Source organism: Lepidochelys kempii, chromosome 10, assembly GCF_965140265.1.
Source record: "Lepidochelys kempii isolate rLepKem1 chromosome 10, rLepKem1.hap2, whole genome shotgun sequence".
NCBI classification, from domain to species: Eukaryota; Metazoa; Chordata; order Testudines; family Cheloniidae; genus Lepidochelys; species Lepidochelys kempii.
This window is the reverse complement of record NC_133265.1, coordinates 33,473,387-33,493,530: the sequence shown is the minus strand read 5'-3', so window position 1 is coordinate 33,493,530 and position 20,144 is coordinate 33,473,387. Positions and strand designations below refer to the sequence as shown.

The following is a 20,144-nucleotide window of genomic DNA, read 5'->3' as shown; positions in this document are numbered from 1 at the left end:
AATTTAGAACAGCCTCTCTCCTAGTAGCTTTCTCCGCCTTCTGAAATTAGAAAATGTCTCCAATACATTCCAAGAACATGTAGGATAATCTGTGCCCTGCTGTGTTGTTTTCCCAACAGATGTCTGTGTAGTTGAAGTCCCCCGTTACCACCAAGTCCTGTGTTTTGGATGATTCTGTTAGTTATTTAAAACAGGATGGATTTGATTTAAACATTTCAGACTAGTTTTACAGCTATATCAAAAAATGAATGATTGTTTGGTAACTTCATTTACTAAAGGCAATTGAAACAGATATTTATGAAGTCATTGGGAGGTGAACTATCTCCAATTCAACAGGTTAATCATAAATATTTGGAGGATTTTCTTGCCGTGCTGTATTAGGAGGAGAACATCACCAGACAGACATTTAAATTGTTTTATTTAACTAAAAGAAAACATTATGTATTCTGGATTTCTTTTCTTCAACAGCAAACATAATAATTTAACAAAACAAGCATATGAATTTTTGAATTTAGGTAAACATTCAAGTTTTTTAAAATCAGGTTTGTTTTTGTTAAAATTGTTAACTAAAATAGTTAAATGAAATAATAAAAACAAAAATTAAATTGACTGCGTCAGCCAGGTCAGCATGAGAAACTTAAAATATTGGCTTCTGCAGCTAACTCAGTGGTCTTCACCTTCATTTTCCTGTTTGTAATCTGGAGAAGGAAAAAAAAGCTTTCCTGCTTTTTCGGGTCCCAAATGATTTCTCAATGTGGAATGAATTAGTCCAAAGGAAGAAAATATTCTTTCTACATCGGCAGAAGAAGCTACTGCTGTTAAAAGTGAGATGATCACTTCAGCAGTCTCTAAATCCAAGTGCTTAAGTGACTTCCACCAGTTCACTGGTGTGACTTTCTTTAAAACCTCATCAGCAAACATATATTTCTTGTTTCAGAGTAACAGCCGTGTTAGTCTGTATTCGCAAAAAGAAAAGGAGTGCTTGTGGCACCTTAGAGACTAATCAGTTTATTTGCATGGTTCACCCTTAGCGCTGAAGTTTATTATAGTTGGCATTATGGAGGGATGATTGCTGGATGTCCATGTCATAGCCAACTCCTCTTCTTCAGCACTTAAGGTTTGACCTTGATATGGAGTATTGAGAATTTTTGCAAGAAAATGAGTTGGAGATTGTGCTTGTCCCATTCATTTTTTTTAATGCTTCTAATTTAACTCTTGTCATTGCATATTTCTCTTTTTAAGATGTCACTCAGTTCCTTTCAAATTTCAACAGTGTCAGCAATAAAACATCTACACCTCTACCCCGATATAACGCGGTCCGATATAACGCGGGCGCACATATAACCTGGTAAAGCTCCGACACGCTGCTCTGAGCAGCGTGTTAAGGGGGCCAGGCTGGGCCGGGGCTGAGGGGTTGGATAAGGGGCAGAGGGTCTCGGGGGCGTTCAGGGGCTCCCCTCCACCAGGGTCTGGGAGGCAGGAGCTGTGCGGGGGGCACATTTGGGGGCCCCGCAGTCCCAGAGTGGCCCGAAGGATTAGCTCCGCATCCCTTGCCCCGGCCCCAGCCCCAGCCGTGTCGCTCGCGGGAGGGGGCTTGGGGGAAGGGATCCCCCCGCACTCACCGGCAGTGGTGGAAGCGGAGCAGCCTGGCCCCAGCCCACTCCACTCCACTCCACCAGCTCCCAGCCGCGGTGCTCTGCTTCCCGCCGCAGGTGAGTGCGGGACCTTTCCCCAACCCTGCCCACAGCGACATGGCTGGGGCTGGGGCAAGGAAAGCGGAGTAGGCTGTGGCCGCATCTCTCCGCTTCCTGCCGCAAGTGAGTGCAGGGGGCGTCCTTTCCCCAACCTCCCTGCACTCACCGGTGGCAGGAAATGGAGTGCCATGGCTGGGAGGTGGCGGAGTGAAGTGGGCTGGGGCCGCATTGCTCCGCTTCCCGCCATTGCGGGTGAATGCCTGTCGGGGCGAGGGGTGTGGATAGGGGTCGAAGCAGTCAGGGGACAGGGAACAGGGGGGTTGGATAGGGGGTGGGGTTCTGGGGGTGATTAGGGATGGGGGTCTCTGGAGGGGGCAGTGAGGAAACAAGGAACGGGGGGTGCCAAAGCAAGTTTGATACAACACGGTCTCACCTATAATGCTTTGAGATTTTTTTTAGTCTCCTGAGGACCGCGTTCTATTGGCGTAGAGGTGTATTTCCCTGCATTTTGTTCAAGCCTACAGAAATAGGCTTCAGAGTACTCGGCATGTGTTCAACATTTCTCTTAAGCCCAATGTTGAGAACTTTGGCTGTGACAGTGCCATCTGTTTTTTTTATGATTTTGTTCACAAACTTGTCATCGGATTAGGCCAGTTCTTGATACAGTGCTCAAAACAGTCCACTACTGAATTCCATCGCATATCTTGTGGGAGAGTTAGCTTCGTTCTTTCCACTTTTTTCAGAGCAGCTGCTGCAAAGCAGTTGTTACGGAAGAATTCTGCAATTTCAACAACATTAGCCTTTATTTCTGGAACACTGAAGTCTTTGGCTAGGAGGTGCATTAAATGAGCACTGCAACCGTATGTTGTTAGCTTGGGACTCTCTTCACTCCCTTGTAAATAGGTTCTTCTCGTCTTGGATACATTTGCAGCATTGTCTGTGACAAAGCTGTGTACTAGACATTTGAATTTTTTCCCCACAGTTTGATATAGCTTTTATTGCTGCTACTTGTAAGTATTCTGCTATGTGTCCATTTCCTGATGTATCAGTTGTTTCTGTTAGGAATTCCCTTCTTCTGTGGTAATCTGCTGGTTCTTATCACAGACTTATTTTATGGTTGTGTCTGGATGATGGAGAATTGTTTTTTCGTTTTGCTAGAGGTGATATACTGTGGCTATGTGACATACATGATGTGATTGAAACGCTATCATTGGCAGATAACTCTGAAACTATACAAAATGATAGTGATCTTGAAGGTGGATAATCTTCAGAGGATGGATTCTCCTAAACAAAATAAGTCAGTGCAGTTAGTTAATTATTATTACCATACTGCTTATTTAGGGTATTACTCATTGCGTTAACTGACACTCCGTACTACTTTAAAGGTGAAATTGTAAAAGGAAGATCTGCCTATTTCAGCTATTTATTTTTTATCACAATTGCATCTAAAGTGATAGTACCATAGAATGACAACTATATTTTTTCCTCAAACATGAAAATTCAAGAATAGTCAAGAAGGAAGACAGGCAGTCCTTAAGAAAGAAGTGTAAAATAAAAGTTTACCAACCTGAAGATCCTGCATGTTCAGACATGTTCCTTTCATCATCTTCAACGCAGCTTCCTCTTGAGAAGGAACACTTCTCATGATGATGTTTCATTCGGGCAACCAGGCCTTGCATTTCTTTGTTGCACTGTTTGCATTTTGCATGCATGCCTGTTTTACTCACAGGTAGAGGAACTTCATTTAAAATATTCCCAAACTGGGTCTCTCTTTACGGCTTGCTGCCATTAGAGGTTTTCCCTTCTAGTGAGAGAATGGTATGGTAGATCTCAAATCAATGAAGGCTATACTCAGAAAGACCTCAAGACTTCTGGAAAATGCTGCTCAAACAGTTTCACTTCTGTTTCTACTGTCTGTCCCTCCCGTCTCACATTTATCTCCAGACTTCTTCTCCTTGTTCGGATCTATTCCACCCCCAACAATCTTCTATCATTGAACTTTTGAAATTTTGCACTTTTAGAGAGAGGTAAGGGATTGATTCTATACATAAATTTTCAGAGGGACAATAGGGTTGAGGTCTCTTATTTCTTACCTCTGTATATTTATTTTAAAACATTTTTGCTGTTAACAAGCATGTCATCTCTGGAGACACAGATACACTGTTTGAGAACTGCAAAACTAAACATCTCTGATGGTATCTTCTAGACTGAGCACTGAATCCCATTGGGTAGATAGAAAGTTTAACCTAAATAATCTATACAAAAGCCCATGGACCCCCCATAAGATTGGAACTATTCGAACTCATTTACAAAACTTTTCGTAAACATTATATGAATATGTTGTCTCATACTATAGAATTCAAATTTCTAATCTCTATTCCATGATGAGATATCTTGGAGCTATAATATATCTTAAAATCGCCCCCCCCCTCCCATTTGTCTCTTCTGCAGACTAAATAATCCCAGTTCCCTCAGCCTCTCCTCATAAGTCATGTGCTCCAGCCCCCTAACCATTTTTATTGCCCTCTGCTGGACACTCTCCAATTTTACTACATCCTTCTTGTAGTGTGGGGCCCAAAACTGGTCACAGTACTACAGATGAGGTGTCATCAATGTCGAATAGAGGGGAATGATCATGTCCCTTGATCTGCTGGCAGTGCTCCTACTTATACAGCCCAAAATGCTGTTTGCCTTCTTGGCAACAAGGGCACACTGTTGACTCATATCCAACTTCTCATCCACTGTCACCCCTAGGTCCTTTTCTGCAGAACTGCTGCCTAGTCACTTGGTCCCTAGTCTGTAGCAGTGCATGGGATTCTTCCATCCTAAGTGTAGGACTCTGCCCTTGTCCTTGTTGAACCTCATCAGATTTCTTTTGGCCCAATCCTCTAATTTGTCTAGGTCCCTCTGTATCCTGCCCCTACCCTCCAGCCTATCTACCACTCCTCCCAGTTTAGTGTCATCTGCAAACTTGCTGAGAGTGCAATCCACACCATCCCCCTGATCGTTAATGAAGATGTTGAACAAAACCGGCCCCAGGACCGACCCTGGGGCACACTGTTTGATACCAGCTGCTAACTAGACATGGAGCCATTGATCACTACCTGTTCAGCCCGATAGTCTAGCCAGCTTTCTATCCACCTTATAGTCCATTCATCTAGCTCATACTTCTTTAACTTGCTGACAAGAATACTATCAAAAGCTTTGCTAAAGTCAAGGAATAACATGTCCACTGCTTTCCCCTCATCCAGAGCCAGTTATCTCATAATTTTTTTATATTTTTTTTTGATGATGTCCACAGCTGTGGTCCCTCACTCCCCCCCTCTGGGGAGCGGGCTAGCAGCCCCCCCCCCCCAAGGGGCTACAGTTATCTCCTCATAGAAGGCAGTCAAGTTAGTCAGGCATGACTTGCCCATGGTGAATCCATGCTAACTGTTCCAGATCACTTTCCTTTCCTTGAACTGCTTCAAAATTGATTACTAGAGGACCTGCTCCATGATTTTTCCAGGGATTGAGGTGAGGCTGACTGGCCTGTAGTTTCCCAGATCCTCCTCCTTCCCTTTTTTAAAGATGGGTGCTACATTAGCCTTTTTTCAGTCATCTGGGACCTCCCCCGATTGCCATGAGTTTTCAAAGATAATGACCAATGGCTCTTCAATCACATATGCCAACTCCTTTAGCACCCTCGGATGCAGCGCATCCGGCTCTGTGGTCTTATACTCATCCCAGCTTTTCTAAATACTCCTGAACCACTTCTTTCTTCACAGAGGGCTGGTCACCTCCTCCCCATGCTGTGCTGCCCAGTGCAGTAGTCTGGGAGCTGATCTTGTTCGTGAAGGTAGAGGCAAAAAAAGCATTGAGTACATTAGCTTTTTCCACATCCTCTGTCACTAGGTTGCCTTCCTCATTCAGCAAGGGGCCAACTCTTTCCTTGACTTTCTTCTTGTTGCTAACATACCTGAAGAAACCCTTCTTGTTACTCTTAACATCTCTTGCTAGCTGCAACTCCAATTGTGATTTGGCCTTCCTGATTTCATTCCTGCATGCCTGAGCAATATTTTTATACTCCTCCCTGGTCATTTGTCCAATCTTCCACTTCTTGTAAGCTTCTTTTTTGTGTTCAAGATCAGCAAGGATTTCTCTGTTAAGCCAAGATGGTCGCCTGCCATATTTCCTGTTCTTTCTACATATCGGGATGGTTTGTTCCTGCAACCTAAATAAGGATTCTTTAAAATACAGCCAGCTCTTCTGGACTCCTTTCCCCCTCATGTTGTTCTCCCAGAGGATCCTGCCCATCAGTTCCCTGAGGGAGTGAAAGTCTGCTTTTCTGAAATCCAGGATCTGTATTTCGCTGCTCTCCTTTCTTCCTTTGGTCAGGATCCTGAACTCGACCATCTCATGGTCACTGCCTCCCAGGTTCCCATCCACTTTTGCTTCCCCTACTAATTTATACCTCGCAGTAGGGTCATACTTCGCAGTATCTTTAGTGCCCACATGGATGAGTAGCGTGGGGTAGTAGTCAGAGGGCTGGATGATCCTCAACAATCCCTCTGTAACGTCTCCGATATGGGCCCCTGGCAGGCAGCTTACCTCCATGTCAGGACATGTCATGTCAGGACAACAGCTGGGGGCCTCTCAAAAAAGAGTCACCAGTCATCACTATCATATATTTCCTCTTGGGAGTGGTGGCTGCGATCTTCCCAGCCTTGGGGGTAGATGGCTTCTCCTCCTCCACCTTCGTGGGTGGTTCCTCATTGTCAGGGCACCATACCTGTTTTCCATCACCATGGTGGGTGGGTTGGGAGTATTGGTGGAGCACTGCCTGCTGTCAGAAGTAACCAGCTGCCGGTGTCCTCCCTGTGACAGAGCCATCTGTTCCTCCCCAAGGGTTTAACAGCAATCCTCTGAAACTGTGTAGCTTCCTTCAGCCTTGGATATCTCCACATGAAATCTCCACATAATCTTAATGAATTCGAGTTCTTAATCTGAGAGCCGTATTGTAGGACAGTGCTGTGCTCAGAATGTGAGAGATGGAATAGCATTTATATTGTAATATACTTCACTGGCCTAACTGTAGAAGTGATTTTATATATTGATCGATTTTTTTTTATGGGGGGGGAGGGTCAGGTGTATTAGGAAGTGACTTGCTTAGTATGGAGACTTGAATAAAGGGAAGACTTATATGAAGAGTAGTTTAGTTTGCCAGTTATCTCCTGTTCCCTGCTGAATTTGCAAATGTTTGAGGACGCTAACATTGTTAAACCTATTTTCTTTTGTTTGATGCTATAGTGAAGTCATAACTGATGTTTTGAAAACAACAACAGCAAAAGCTTAGGACAAATATGTACATTTAAGTGGGGAGTACTTCCACTTAATCTGCTTTACAGAGTTGTACTTTGCGTACATTTCAGTGGAGATGCACTTTCTGTATAAAAACAATCTATAATTACTGCTGCATCTGCAGTCACTCTTTCCCTGTGGAGATATTGATGGATATTAATAAGTAAATATTAGTAGTAAAATAAGGCATACATTTTTGGATTTGTGTTAACATATAACGTCTCTTGTTATGGTTAAAATAAAGCTATATGAACAAATAGACTATAGTTGCTTTGCCTGTTCAGTGTATTTGGTGTCTTATATAAATTTCTGTTTAACTTGTAGATTTTGGATCTCTGTTTGACTTGGAAAATGATCTTCCTGATGAGCTGATCCCCAATGGAGAGTTAAGCCTTCTAAATAGCAGTGGAAATCTTGTTCCAGATGCAGCTTCCAAACACAAACAACTTTCTGAACTTCTAAGGGGAAGCGGTAGCTCTACCCTAAATCCTGGGATTGGAAATGTGAACTCAAATAGCCCTGTCCAGCAAGGAGTTGGTAGCCAAGTCCAAGGGCAGCCGAACAGTGCTAACATTAGTAATCTGGGTGCTATGGGTAAGAGCCCTTTAAACCAGGGAGACACTTCTGCTTCAAACCTGGCAAAGCAGGCAGCCAGCACCTCTGGACCTACCACACCTGCATCACAAGCACTGAACTCTCAAGCACAAAAGCAAGTGGGGATGGTGACAAGCAGCCCTGCAACATCACAGACTGGACCTGGGATATGTATGAATGCTAATTTCAGTCAGACTCACCAGGGCCTTCTCAACAGTAACTCTGGCCACAATTTAATGAATCAGCCTCAGCAAGGACAAGGGCAGGTAATGAATGGATCTCTTGGGGCAGCTGGAAGAGGAAGGGGAGCAGGAATGCAATATTCTGCCCCTTCCATGCAAGGGAATGCAGGCAGTGTGCTGGCAGAGACTTTAACTCAAGTGTCACCACAGATGGCTGGTCATGCAGGCCTGAACACAGCACAGACGGGAGCAATGACAAAAGTATGTACATATAACTTTATAAATTCTATCTGTCTAGATTCATGTTTTTCCTCCAGGTATCTGAGAAATTGATTTTAGTAACTGATAAAAATTCAGGCGTCTTGAAAGTATTTGTTTTCAGTTTTTATTAGGTGTAAATTAGATATCCCTGGTTCATGTAAAACTAAGATACTAGACTTTTAGTAGTGATGAGTGTAATTTAACTGACTGTGTGCTAAAGATCCCAAACAGATCACATTTCTGAGCGGAAGAGGAAACTTTGGTCCTGCTTAAGTAATCTATTTATCATGTGAAAATTTTAAAGGTTTCATGCTTACAATAGGATATGTGTAATTTAAAGAAAATTGGGTTTTGAAGTTTCATTTTAAAATTAGCCTAAGACTATAAATACTGTGTATCAAGTCTTTTCAGCAATGAATGTTTCACTGTTTAAAAAAAATTCTGATTCAACTCTGATTCTCTTATTGCGTTCCATTGTGTGTAGTAAGAAAAAGAAAAGAGGAAAAATTTGCTTTGTGAATTCTGCACTTATCCGTTTCAGGCATTAGGATGTCCTGAAAATGAGACACAATGAAAGCACTGCTTTTATTATCATCATAAATGAAAATGGCTGTTTAGAATCTCTTTGAAGAAGGCTAAAACTAGGACAAAATCTTGCTAGTAAGTTATTGGAAGAGAAGAATTCAGTGGCCCAAAAAAGAAAAAAAAATGGTTTACTGACCATTTCTGTATGCTTTACTCTAGCAAACAGAAAAAGTGTTTATTTCAAGCTAAGCACATTTAGTACTGATAAAAGGTGCTAGACTGAGAGGCTTGAAGATATGTACCTGTTTACAGAAAAATTACAGAATAGGCAGAGGCAATACACGCTTCTCCATACTGCCATGTCAGTATGATCCCATTGAAGTCTTTGGCTTCTTTGCTTAAAGACGGGTACCAATTAGCAGAATTATAGTGACTGTTTTTGTGATGTAGACACCTGTCTGTCAGAGGGCTATGAGACTGTCAGAGACAGTACAAGTGTGTGAGTGGCAAGTCACCCATTTATAGCGCCCCTCTTCCCCCCCCCCCCCCCACCCACACACACAGCTGAAGAGCAGAGTCAGAGTTTTTGTATTTATTGCATTTATCGATCTGGTCTATAACACATCTCTTACTAGTGGGTGGGGAAAAGTCATGTTTCACAAGTTAAGCAAAACTGCTATTGTCAGAGTCTCTTTTCATATTGGAATCTCAGGGACCCCACTTTTGTGTATTGTTGCTGTAGTTACAAATTTGAGATATTGGAAAAGTGTAAAAGTCATGTGGTAGTATTGGACACTGACATCCTATTTAGCCACTGAACACAAAAAGTCAGGTTCAGTTTCCATTACCACTCAGTTCTTTACGCTTCTGCTGAAACTGCAAACAAGAATGCATTGAGTAGTTTGGTGATGTGGCTACATATCTCTTTGGGTTCTGTTATGAAGACTGTTTATTTCACATAGGCCACTAGGCTAAACCTGACAGGGGAAGAGCATATTTTCTGTGTGAAGTGTAGTCTACCAGCCACTTCACTTCTTCAACAGCTGGGAGTGCAGAGCTTTCTAGTAAGGAATTTCCCTGGACCCTGTCTGAGGGTTGGGGACCATTTTAGTATCACTCTTGGCTGCAGTGTGTTAAATTTGTTGGTTCGTTGCTGACAGAAGTTGGGGCACAAATTCTGCTCATCCCCATTGGGGGATGATTTTCTTTATTTTAACGAAGGGAAGCTTAAAGGTCTAAACAGATTGGCAGCATGATGTAAAGCTGAGCATACTTATCGTCAGTCTATGAACCTAAACATTTAGATGCTCTTTGTATAGCGATTGACTGCTATAGTTACAGGAGAAGAATGGTTATTGGGAAGTAAGTAGGGAAAGGGGTAGGTGATTATTTTCTTGTACTAGATTTGTTTTTCTCTGAAATGTGTGGAAATGGAATGAAAATATCTAATTATTTGGCTTATTTCTGTTTTTTAAAAACAACAAGGAGTCCGGCCACCAGACTCCTTGTTGTTTTTGTGGATACAGACTAACACGGCTATCCCCGATACTTGATTTTTTAAAAAGTAACCCATTGGAGCAGGTTTCTTTAGCTTCTACACAGCTGTGTTATGTAGGTTATAACTTGATTGTATGCACTTAAGATGAAATGGACTTTGGGGCAGAGGTCCTTACTTGGGCCAGAGGTCCTTACTTGGGCCCTCTGCCCTGGAGTTAATTTTAGCAGTTTTGAGTAAGAATCACTTATCAAGCTGAATGGAGGTCATGTGACTTCTGCTTTTTTATTCTGTGATGCAATTTTTTTTTTAAAGAACTTATCAATGACATATATTTCAAACACTCAGGAAGACAAGCTCTCTGTTGAAGAGGCCTTTCGGTCTGTGGCCCTGATCTCGCAATGCGTTGAGTTCTAAACAGAGTATGTGGAAGAGTGTGGTTTGCTTAGTGCAGCAAAAAAAAGGCTGAGAGATTATATGACTTCTCTGGATAAATACATTAGGGGGTAAGCACTAGGGAGGGTGATGAGCTATTAAACTAAAGACAATGTTGGTACAAGCACAAGTGGTTATAAATTAGCCATGAACAAATTCAGTCTGGAAATTAGAAGGAGGCCATCAGAGGGGACGGGTTCTGGAATAGCATGCCAATAGGAATTGTGGGGGCAAACAACTTATTTAGTTTTAAGAAAAGCTGGACAAATGTACTGTGGTTGTACGCCAGCTTACTTGTGATGGTTGGGGGAGGGGCTCAACAGCTTTGGATTCACTTCTGGCTTATGTCCTATATTCCTAAAAGCTCATGCTTCAGGGTTTCAGCCAGTTTCCTGCAGGGGTCAGAAAGAGATCAACCGCCCCTCCCCAAGGGGAATAAATAGTATTCTAGTGTTGGTTTTTTGTTTTTTTTAACCCCTTCCTCTGAAAGCATAGAGAAGGCCACGATGGAGGGGACTTTGGAGGGGAAGGCAAGGACTCATAGGTGGCACTGAGCATTCTCTCTGGTGCTTGCCTGGCTGATTTTTATGTGCTCAGGATCTGACTGATTGCAATATGTGAAGTCAGGAAGGAATTTTAATTAGCAGTGACCTTGGGGAGGGGGTTGCTTTCCTCTGCAGCATGTAGTTGTGGGTCACTTGCCAGGGTTATCTGGGTGTATCTTAATAATTTCTCTGCCATTGTGGGGGCCTTCGGCACTGGTGCACCTTGGTCCCTCGGGGGCCTTGGTCCCCTCTGTTGCACATAATAGTGTAGCTTCTTATGGGCTCTAAGACTTTGGTCTAATTTTGGTTGTTGGATTTAGGGTGTAGGTGCTGCGAGGTATTGGGGGCCTGTGCTACATGGGAGGTCAGACTACATAATGCGGTGGTTCCTTCTGGCCTTAAACTCTGTGATTCTGTGAAAAAGACTTGGACCTAATTGTGCTTTAGTTTTAGAAAAGAAAAGTAAATGTTAGGTTGCATAAGGAAATGGAAAATAATACTGAAAATATAATCCCATTATATAAATTAGTGGTATGCCCTCACATAGAATAAATACTGTGTTCAGTTCTGATCACCCTGTCTCAAATAGGTATGGCAGAGAGTGAATTTAGAGATGCATGGCGAGAACAATTAGAGGCACAGAAACGTTTCCATATGGGGAGTGTAAAGATTGGGTCTGTTAGCCAGAGAGGACAGGATAAAAGTGTATAATACAGTGTTACAGTGAAGGTAAATCAGGCACTAATACTTGTACCCTTGAAAGAAAAGAACTAGGAGAACTACAGCAAAATTGAAAAAAGCAATTTCATGCATTGCACAACTAGCCTGTGGAACTCATTTGTCACTTGATATAAGTGAGACATTTTAATTAACCTTCCTCTTTATTATTCACTTTATTTATTTATTTATTATCCATTTTAGTCTTCAATTGTTCATTTATTAAGACAATAAAACATACTAAGCTGTTTCTGTATCCTAAGTATACTAATTCAGAACTGATGGTTCTCCTTTGAGTGATTGTGAATCTATACATTCCACTGTAGGCATATGTGTACCCAGTACAATCAAGTTGGAGACTTTTGCCAAGAGTACCGCTGGTTTGCACATATGCTCCTGCCCTCCTCATGCACAGAGCAGGGGACACAAAAGTGATGTAGCTGTTGCCTCCCTCTCTGTTCCTTCTTACCGCCTGTGCTGGGAGTTGGAGCTTCCTGTCACTTGTGAGCCTTGGTTAGCCAGTTTAGAAAGAGAGATTCTCATTTGGTATATAGGTGTCAGAGTAGCAGCCGTGTTAGTCTGTATCCACAAAAAGAACAGGAGTACTTGTGGCACCTTAGAGACTAACAAATTTATTAGAGCATGATCTTTCATGATCTTTCCAATATATACAGAGAAGTTGGAAGTTTCAGTACAAACTGTAAGAGGCTAATTAGTTAAGATGAGCTGTTAGCAGGAGAAAAACTTTTGTAGTGATAATCAAGATGGCCCATTTAGACAGTTGACAAGAAGGTGTGAGGATACTTAACTTAGGGAAATAGATTGAATCTATTTGGGGGATGAAGGGAGATGTCAATTTTTTTTTTTAAAGATGGTTTACAGTCTGTATGCTGTCCACAACTGTGATGACAAGATGACCCTAATGAAGCCAAGATCTAGAAGGGCCTGCTGTGGACAGAGCTGATAGGAAGTTTAGATCTCCATCTAGAGACATCCTGAAGTCTCGAGTAGTAGCAAGGTCTATGCTGTTTGTCGTCTTCGTCGCTAGGGTATAAAAACCCTGAGCATGAAGAGTTATATGGGAATCTTTTGAAGTCCTCTGTCTTTTTTTTACAGTGCAAGGGCGGCAGTCCTTTTCCACAGTTGGGATCGCAGCGCTGTGCAGGAGGGAAATGTTATCTAGTTTGCTTCTGTCCCCTTCCCAAAACCTGCTTCCCATCCCTTTTCTGGGACCCATTTCACAAGGCTGTATTAATTTTAAGACTTCTAGTCTCTCTTTAATCAGAGAGCAATAGCAGAAGTTACTTACCAACACAGAGGGAAAGGATTTTATTCCCGCTATTTCCTGATTCCCCAAAAGGGAGGCTGTCTTTGGCCCCTCCTAGATATAAGAAAGCTGAACATATTCATCAAGAAAATCAAGTTCAAAATGGTTACCCTTGCATCTATTATCCCATCCATAGTGAAGAAGGATTGGTATGCTGCCTTCAATCCTGGCCACAGAAAGTATCTTTGATTCATAGTAGGGAATGCGCACTACCAGTAGATGGTACTGCTCTTTATTGAAAGTAGTAAAGGGGAACTGGTTACAGACCAGCATGTATATCGCTGCATTTCTGACTTTTACCAAACTCTGTTATAATCTAGCAAATGTTATTCCTCCTTCTAGAATAACGGCCCATTCTACAAGGGCTCATTCCAGTTCGTCAGCCTTCTTGAGTAACATACTGATGTGGACGTTTGCAAGGCAGCAGTGTGATCATTGGTACAAACCTTCTCCAGACACAGTTATCGCTCAAGCTTTCTTGGGCAATGCCATTTTGGCAAGTCAGTGCTACAGTCTCTCTCCGTGTAATCCAAAGTTTCGTCACCTGTAAGGGAATAGCTGATGAGTCACCTTCACTGGAATGTATATGTGCACAATCACTTGAAGGATTGAAGATGGCTTCTTTCCTGTTCCATAACTACTGTTCTTTGATTTTTCTGTGCGTGCATGCATACATTGTACAACCAACCCACCATCTCTGTAGTTCAGGTATTAGATGTCTGTGTGAAGAAACAAGGAGGCAGTAGTCATGCCCCTTTATGGCCTCTGCTCACTGCACAAGGATGCATTTGTGTCCTAGTGGTACTGCTGCAAAAGTCTCCAACTTGAGTTCATTGGGTGCACATAAATCTCCACTTGAATGTATATGTGCACAACACATCTCAAAGAGCAGTTACCACACAGGGAAGTAATCGTTTTCTTGCTCCTCAGCTTTTAGTTTAGAGGGCCTTTCAGGGTTGCTCTGCTCTGACCACCTCTCTTTCCATTTTTTTTCTCACTGGTGTCAGTCACAGAGTTCATCCCATGTTAGTGGAGCTTTTTTGGTTTTTCTTTTTCCCAGGGTTTTTTCCTCAATGGTAGAGGGGAAAATTTGAGAGAGGTATAAAGTGCGCCTGTGAACTGTTTTGAAGCTTATTCTAAAGGGAAGTGGGAGTTGGATTGGCATTTACATTGATCTACATCACTGTGCCCTTGGGATCATGCTCGTCCTATCCATCCGCATTAATGTGTCCTGAATTCTCCTAAGATCTTGGAGGATAAAGCTTGCCTTTGGGTCAGTACTAGAAAGGTGCATGGTGAGTGATCTGACAGTAGGCTTCCAGACCTTTTGAGAAAAGAACATTTTTTTCATGCTCTTCACTCCTTGGCTATTCAGTGTCAGGAAGATGTAGACAAATTAAAAGGATATGGAGAAGAGCAACAAAAATGCCTACACAGTTGCAAAGGGATTTACTTACATGGGACAAATATAGGCAAGATGTGCAGAGAATGGCTAAACAGTTTTAACACCCAGCAATCAATATACTGGAAGAGTATCAGCACCAAGATTAAATATTTAGATACAACTAGAGCTAATGTGTTGAACAGCAGGAAAAATTTCCTCACATTGAGATCTGTTAGGCTGGGAGATAAAGCATTATCACTTGGACTACTTTAAAATAGACAAAACACGATACTGTAAATATATAGTAAGGAACAATCTTGTCGTAGTCTTGTCAGACAATCTTGTGGAATGACCTAGATTAACTAGTGTTCTTCTTCGAGTAGTGTCCATGTGGGTGCTCCATACTGTAGGTGTATCTAATCGGAGAATTTAGATAACTGTGTCTGTTCAGCCCACACATGCACTCTCCCTCCCTTGTGATCTGCCTCAAGGCTATCTAGTACTGCGCAGGCGAACCACCCTCAGTTCTTTCTTGGCCGCCTTTGGCCAGGAACAGAGTAAGCCCTTCCTTCTTGGCAGTAAGTGTTTAGTAGAAGCAGTAAATGTTCTTAGACTTTCCATTTTCATTTTAAAAAAGAATTTCTTTCATGTTTCCTGCCCTTGTTCGGGGGGATCACCTTCTATGGGGATTTAGTAGTTGAATTAAGTTTTTCAGTTCTTTAAATAAAAAATCAAAAACCACACCTTTCACGTTTCCCTGCCTTTTTGGGAGTGATTACCCCAGGAGGGGAATGCCTGGTTCCCTTGGCTTCAAGAAGTGCCTCTCTTGCAATGAGGCAATCCCAATAACGAACAGACACTTTCATTGTGTCTGGTGGACACGCACATTCTTTCTGCCAGAAGCTAAAGGTGAGATCTCATAAGAACTGGGAGCTCAAGTTAAACGTCTCCTCATGGAGCGTGCTCTTCAGCTGCTGACTGAACCCAGTTCTCCAGGACGAAGATTGTCCACAGAGCCTTCAACATCCAGAGGGTAGAATTGTGAAAGAAGTTGGCTGATCTCCGCCCCCCCCCCCCACCACTGCAAAGCCTCTGGAAAAAGGGCTCCAACCCCTCAAACTTGAGTCCTTGGCCAGCCAGAGGGGATCCCTGGCGTGCTTGGCCATCTCAGTACTGACAGCTCTGAAGCACAGTACCCAGAAATATCAGGGAACTATCTAAGTACCTGATGGGCACAGGTGCGGAGGCAGTGTCACCACCTCCCAGAGATAGACAGAGACCGAACCGTCTCTAAAAGATGAGCTCAGACAAAACCATCCTTGGCAATGAGTGTGGCAAAACACCCCTCATCCTAATATTCATCCCATAAACAACTTATGGTACCAACGAGTTGACATCAACACTCCTCGACTGTACCAAGTGTATCAACAGTATGGCAAAAGTTCAGTGACTGACAGGTCCCTCAAGAACAAAAGAACCAGAATCACCACTACTTGGTACCAGAGCCCTGGTACCAAGCATGTCTAGGTCCCCTAAATTACCGTTGATACTGGGCCATTTACCCACAGTGCCCTGGTCAGCACCACCCTTCTCCAGTGAGGAATCTGTCATCCTGGTCACTGCCCTCCTTTCCCTGGTTTCTCACAATGTCCCATCATTGCAACATCAGGGACCTCACCAACCGCACCCTTATGCCAACCTTCATTAGCACCACTGCTACCCATCCTCTCCCTCCTTCTCCCCCACCCCCCCGACCTGCCTTGTGGCTGTACTGGAATCCATGGATGATTACAGATTTAAACCTTGCGAGCATCCATTGTCTATCATAAAGAATCCATCAGGCGGTCACTACAGCTTTAGTGTCCAGGGGCCCAGAGCCTGAGGAAGAAACTTTTGAAGGACAGGAGGCCAGACTTTTTGAAGTGGAGACTACCCCACCAGCAAACTTCATCGTCACCAGATGAGGCTGTGATGCCCCCTCAATCACTAGCTGATGACTTGAGGCTCTTTCAGGACCTTACTAAGAGGGTGGTAGATGAGTTTCAAATTCCCCTACAGGTGGTGACAGACACACACCACAAGGTGGTAGATATTCCACACGCTTAACAAGGTGCTCCTGGATCCTGCCACGGTCATCTGGCAGAAACCAGCTTCCATTGCACCAATGTGCAAGAGCTGACAAGAAGTACTGTGTCCCCGCTAAAGAGGCAGACTTCCTCTCTACGCACCCTCAACCTAACTGTATTGTTTTGGATGCAGTTAATGCACAGGGAAAACATCATCATGCCAAATCAACTCCATATGATAGACTGGAAGAGGCTAGACCTGTTTGGGAAGAAGACATACGTGTCGGTGACCATGCAATTCAGGGTGCTGAACTACAAGCCATAATGGCTAAGAAGGAATATGTAAATTATGAGAAACTCATCGCGTTTATTGACTGCTTGCCAGAGGTGCAAAAGGAAGAATATCAGACCATTGTTAAAGCGGGTCAGTTAGTAGCTAGAATAATGCTACAGAAGGCCCTGGATGCTGCAGATATGGCAGCCTGCTCGGTCTTGATGGCAGTGGTAATGACAGGCATTCTGGCTACACCTCTCCAGGTTGCTGAAGGAAGTGCAGGTGATGGTCAAGAACCTCTTGCTTGAAGTGCCCAAACTCTTTGCCAATAAGATAGATGTGTCACTTCACAAGTTAAAGGATTTCAGGGCCATGCTCTGCTCCCTGGGAATCTACACAGTGGGACAGAAGAGAAAATATGGCTAACAACCACCTCACAGATCCCAAACACCTTAGTTCCCACTGTCGAAGTAGTATTACAAGTCACAGCGTAAGACCCAGGATGCAAGAGGAAGCAGTCAGCCTTCCAGTTCTCAACCCTCATCCTCTAAATATCAGTTTTGATGCTTTAGTTGAGGCCCTGAACAACTGTCCCTTGCAACAATGGCTGCTGCTATCTATGGACCTTCCATGTCCCTTTGGAAGTTGCCTGACCCTCTTCCACAGAGTTGGGAGAACATCACCTTTGACAAATGGGTCTTGGAGATTATTTCAAAGGGTTACGCCATCCACCTCATGTCCCTCCCCCAAACCCATCTTCTATCCCTATCCCTCTTGAGGGACCCTTTTAACTTGAGTCTGCTTCATCAGAAAATAGATCTGCTATGCCTAGGGGCCATAGAACCAGTCCCTGTTTGTCTAGATTTCCCAATCCTCCCAGGTGACGGGATGTTGGAGACCCATATTAGATCTGAGGGCATTGAACAAATAAACGAAGGCTCCAAATTTCAAGAAGGTCACGTGAGTAGCCATTATTCGAACTCCGGAGCAAGGAGATTGGGTTTTGGCCCTCAGTCTTCTTCTACATTTCAATCTGGCCATCTCACGGGAGGTTCCTCCAGTTTCTTTTGGGCAGGACCATTATCAGTATAGACTGCTCCCATTTGGCCTCTCGTCCGCACCCAGGGTATTCTCCAAGGTTGTCTCCATCATAGCTGCACAACTGCGGACATTGGGTATTATCTATCCATACCTGGACGACTGCCTCCTCCAGGCTCCTTTGTTTGAGGATGCCTTGTAAGCCACCCAGACAACTATGTGCATAATTGCATAATGGCCTACAGGTCAATACCTAGAAATTGATCTTCACCCCCAGTACACCTGGAGTTCTTTGGGGTCGAGCTCGATGCAGTACAGGCAAGAGCATTTCTCTCTCCACAGAGATTCGCCCCTCTCATGAGTCTCAGAGACAGTCCGAGCCAGCCCACAAACATTGGCCGGGAATTGTCTGCAACTTCTTGAACACGTGGCAGTGTGCACTTTTGTGACTCCACACACCTGGTTGTTCATGAAATGTTTGTAGATGTGGCACAGATCTGTCTGCTCCCCGAGCAGAAACGGACTGGAGAAGCCGCTGTCGATGCTCTCCAGGGTCAAACACCCTAGATTGGTGGAAGCAGTCTTCCAGTGTCCACGTTTGTATTCTGTTCATATAACCCCCACCAATGCTAACCCTAACAATAGACATCTCCCTGATAGGTTGGGGAGCCCCTCTTAAACGACCACGAAGTCCAGGGCAAGTGGTCTCTCTCAGAAGCAGTCCTCCATATCAACTTCTTGGAACGAAGAGCTGTCAGAAACGGCTGCACATAGTCTTTCCCATTCATCAGGGATACTCTCACAAAAGTCATGACAGACAGTATAACCTACATGTTTTACATAAATCACCAAGGAGGCGCCAAATCACCCTCTTTGTGTGGAAGCGATAAAACTTTGGAATTGGTGCATCTGCCACAGTATGTTCATGTCAGCCACTTGCCTGCCAGGGATACAGAATGTGAAAACTGACAGTCAGAACTTCTCCCACGATCACGAATGGGAAACGAATCCTGCAATGCTTCATGACATTTAACCTATAGGGGACCCTGACAATAGATCTCTTTGCCACTTACCGCTCCCTGTTACACCTATCCATGAAGATGGCATTTCTGGTGGCATTACTTAGCTCGAAGGATAGGGGAGAGGGTGGCGTTGATGGTGCACCTGCTATTCATGGTCTTCTTTAAGGACAAAGTCACCTTGAGGCCACACCTCAAGTTCCTCCTCCGGGTAACCTCATCTTTCCATTTAACCTAGCTAATTCACGTCCCTGTATTTTTTCCAAAACTGCATCGTGCCAATAGGGAGGCCACATTACATATGCTGGATGTTAGGAGGGCCCTAGCATTCTACTTGGACAGGACTAAGGACTTTAGGAAATCTCCCAAACTTTTCTTTTCATTTGTGGAGAAATCCAAGGGCTCCACAATATCACCCCACTGACTTTCCAAATGGTTCTCTAGTTGGATTAACCACCATTACCATGTTTAGAACCTCCTGCCCCCGTCAGGAATCCTCACATACTCCACAGGATCTGTTTCCACTTTGCAATGTTAAACTTTAACTTTCGATGTTAGATGTCCCCATGAAAACTGCAGGGCAGCAACCTGGGCTTGTGCCCATACTCTTGCGGATTACTATGCGATTACCTGTGACTCAGCCTCTGATGCAGTCTGTGGTTCTACAGTGTTATCGTCAATAATTGACTCCATTCCAAAGTTCTAGCCCTCCATGGAGGATACTGCGGTGACGTCACCTGCAATGGAGCTGCCACAGGGACATTACTTAAAGAAGTTACTCACCTTGTGCAGTAATGATGGCTCTTCAAGATCTGTCACCTTATAAATGCTCCACAACCTGCCCCCCCCTCCAACTGCTTTGGAGTTCTTGACAAGGGTCTCTGTGGAAGCAAAGGAGCTGAAGGCAGTGCTAGATAGCCTCGAGGCAGACCATGAGGGAGAGTGCATGTGCAGGCCGAATGGACACTGCTACCTAAATTTTCTGATTAGAGGTACAGATGCACCTATAGGGACACTTCCTCTTCTCCATCCCTAATTTTTCTATTCCTCCAGGGTTTACAGAGCCTTGACATCTAGAGTCAAATTTAATTCTAAGGACTTGGCCTACTTTTCTAAGCTACTAGCAAAAGTCTATCATTTTATCTTAGAACAAACCCTGAAACCTCCTTGCACAGACCCCCTCAGACACACACACCCTCAGTCTTTCCAGTTGACAGATCATTGGGTACATCTATTTCATCTGTCTGG

At 43.7% G+C, this 20,144-nt stretch overlaps 1 protein-coding gene across 8 annotated transcripts in view; it reads left to right on the top strand.

The window, feature by feature from the left end:
• Positions 1-20,144, top strand: part of CREBBP (CREB binding protein) — a 191,712-nt gene that overhangs the window by 26,984 nt on the left and 144,584 nt on the right. For all 8 annotated transcript variants that reach the window (XM_073362777.1, XM_073362778.1, XM_073362774.1 and 5 more), the window contains exon 2: positions 7,359-8,071. In XM_073362777.1, the coding sequence (XP_073218878.1) occupies positions 7,359-8,071 (713 nt within the window). The remainder of the gene's footprint in view (positions 1-7,358; positions 8,072-20,144) is intronic.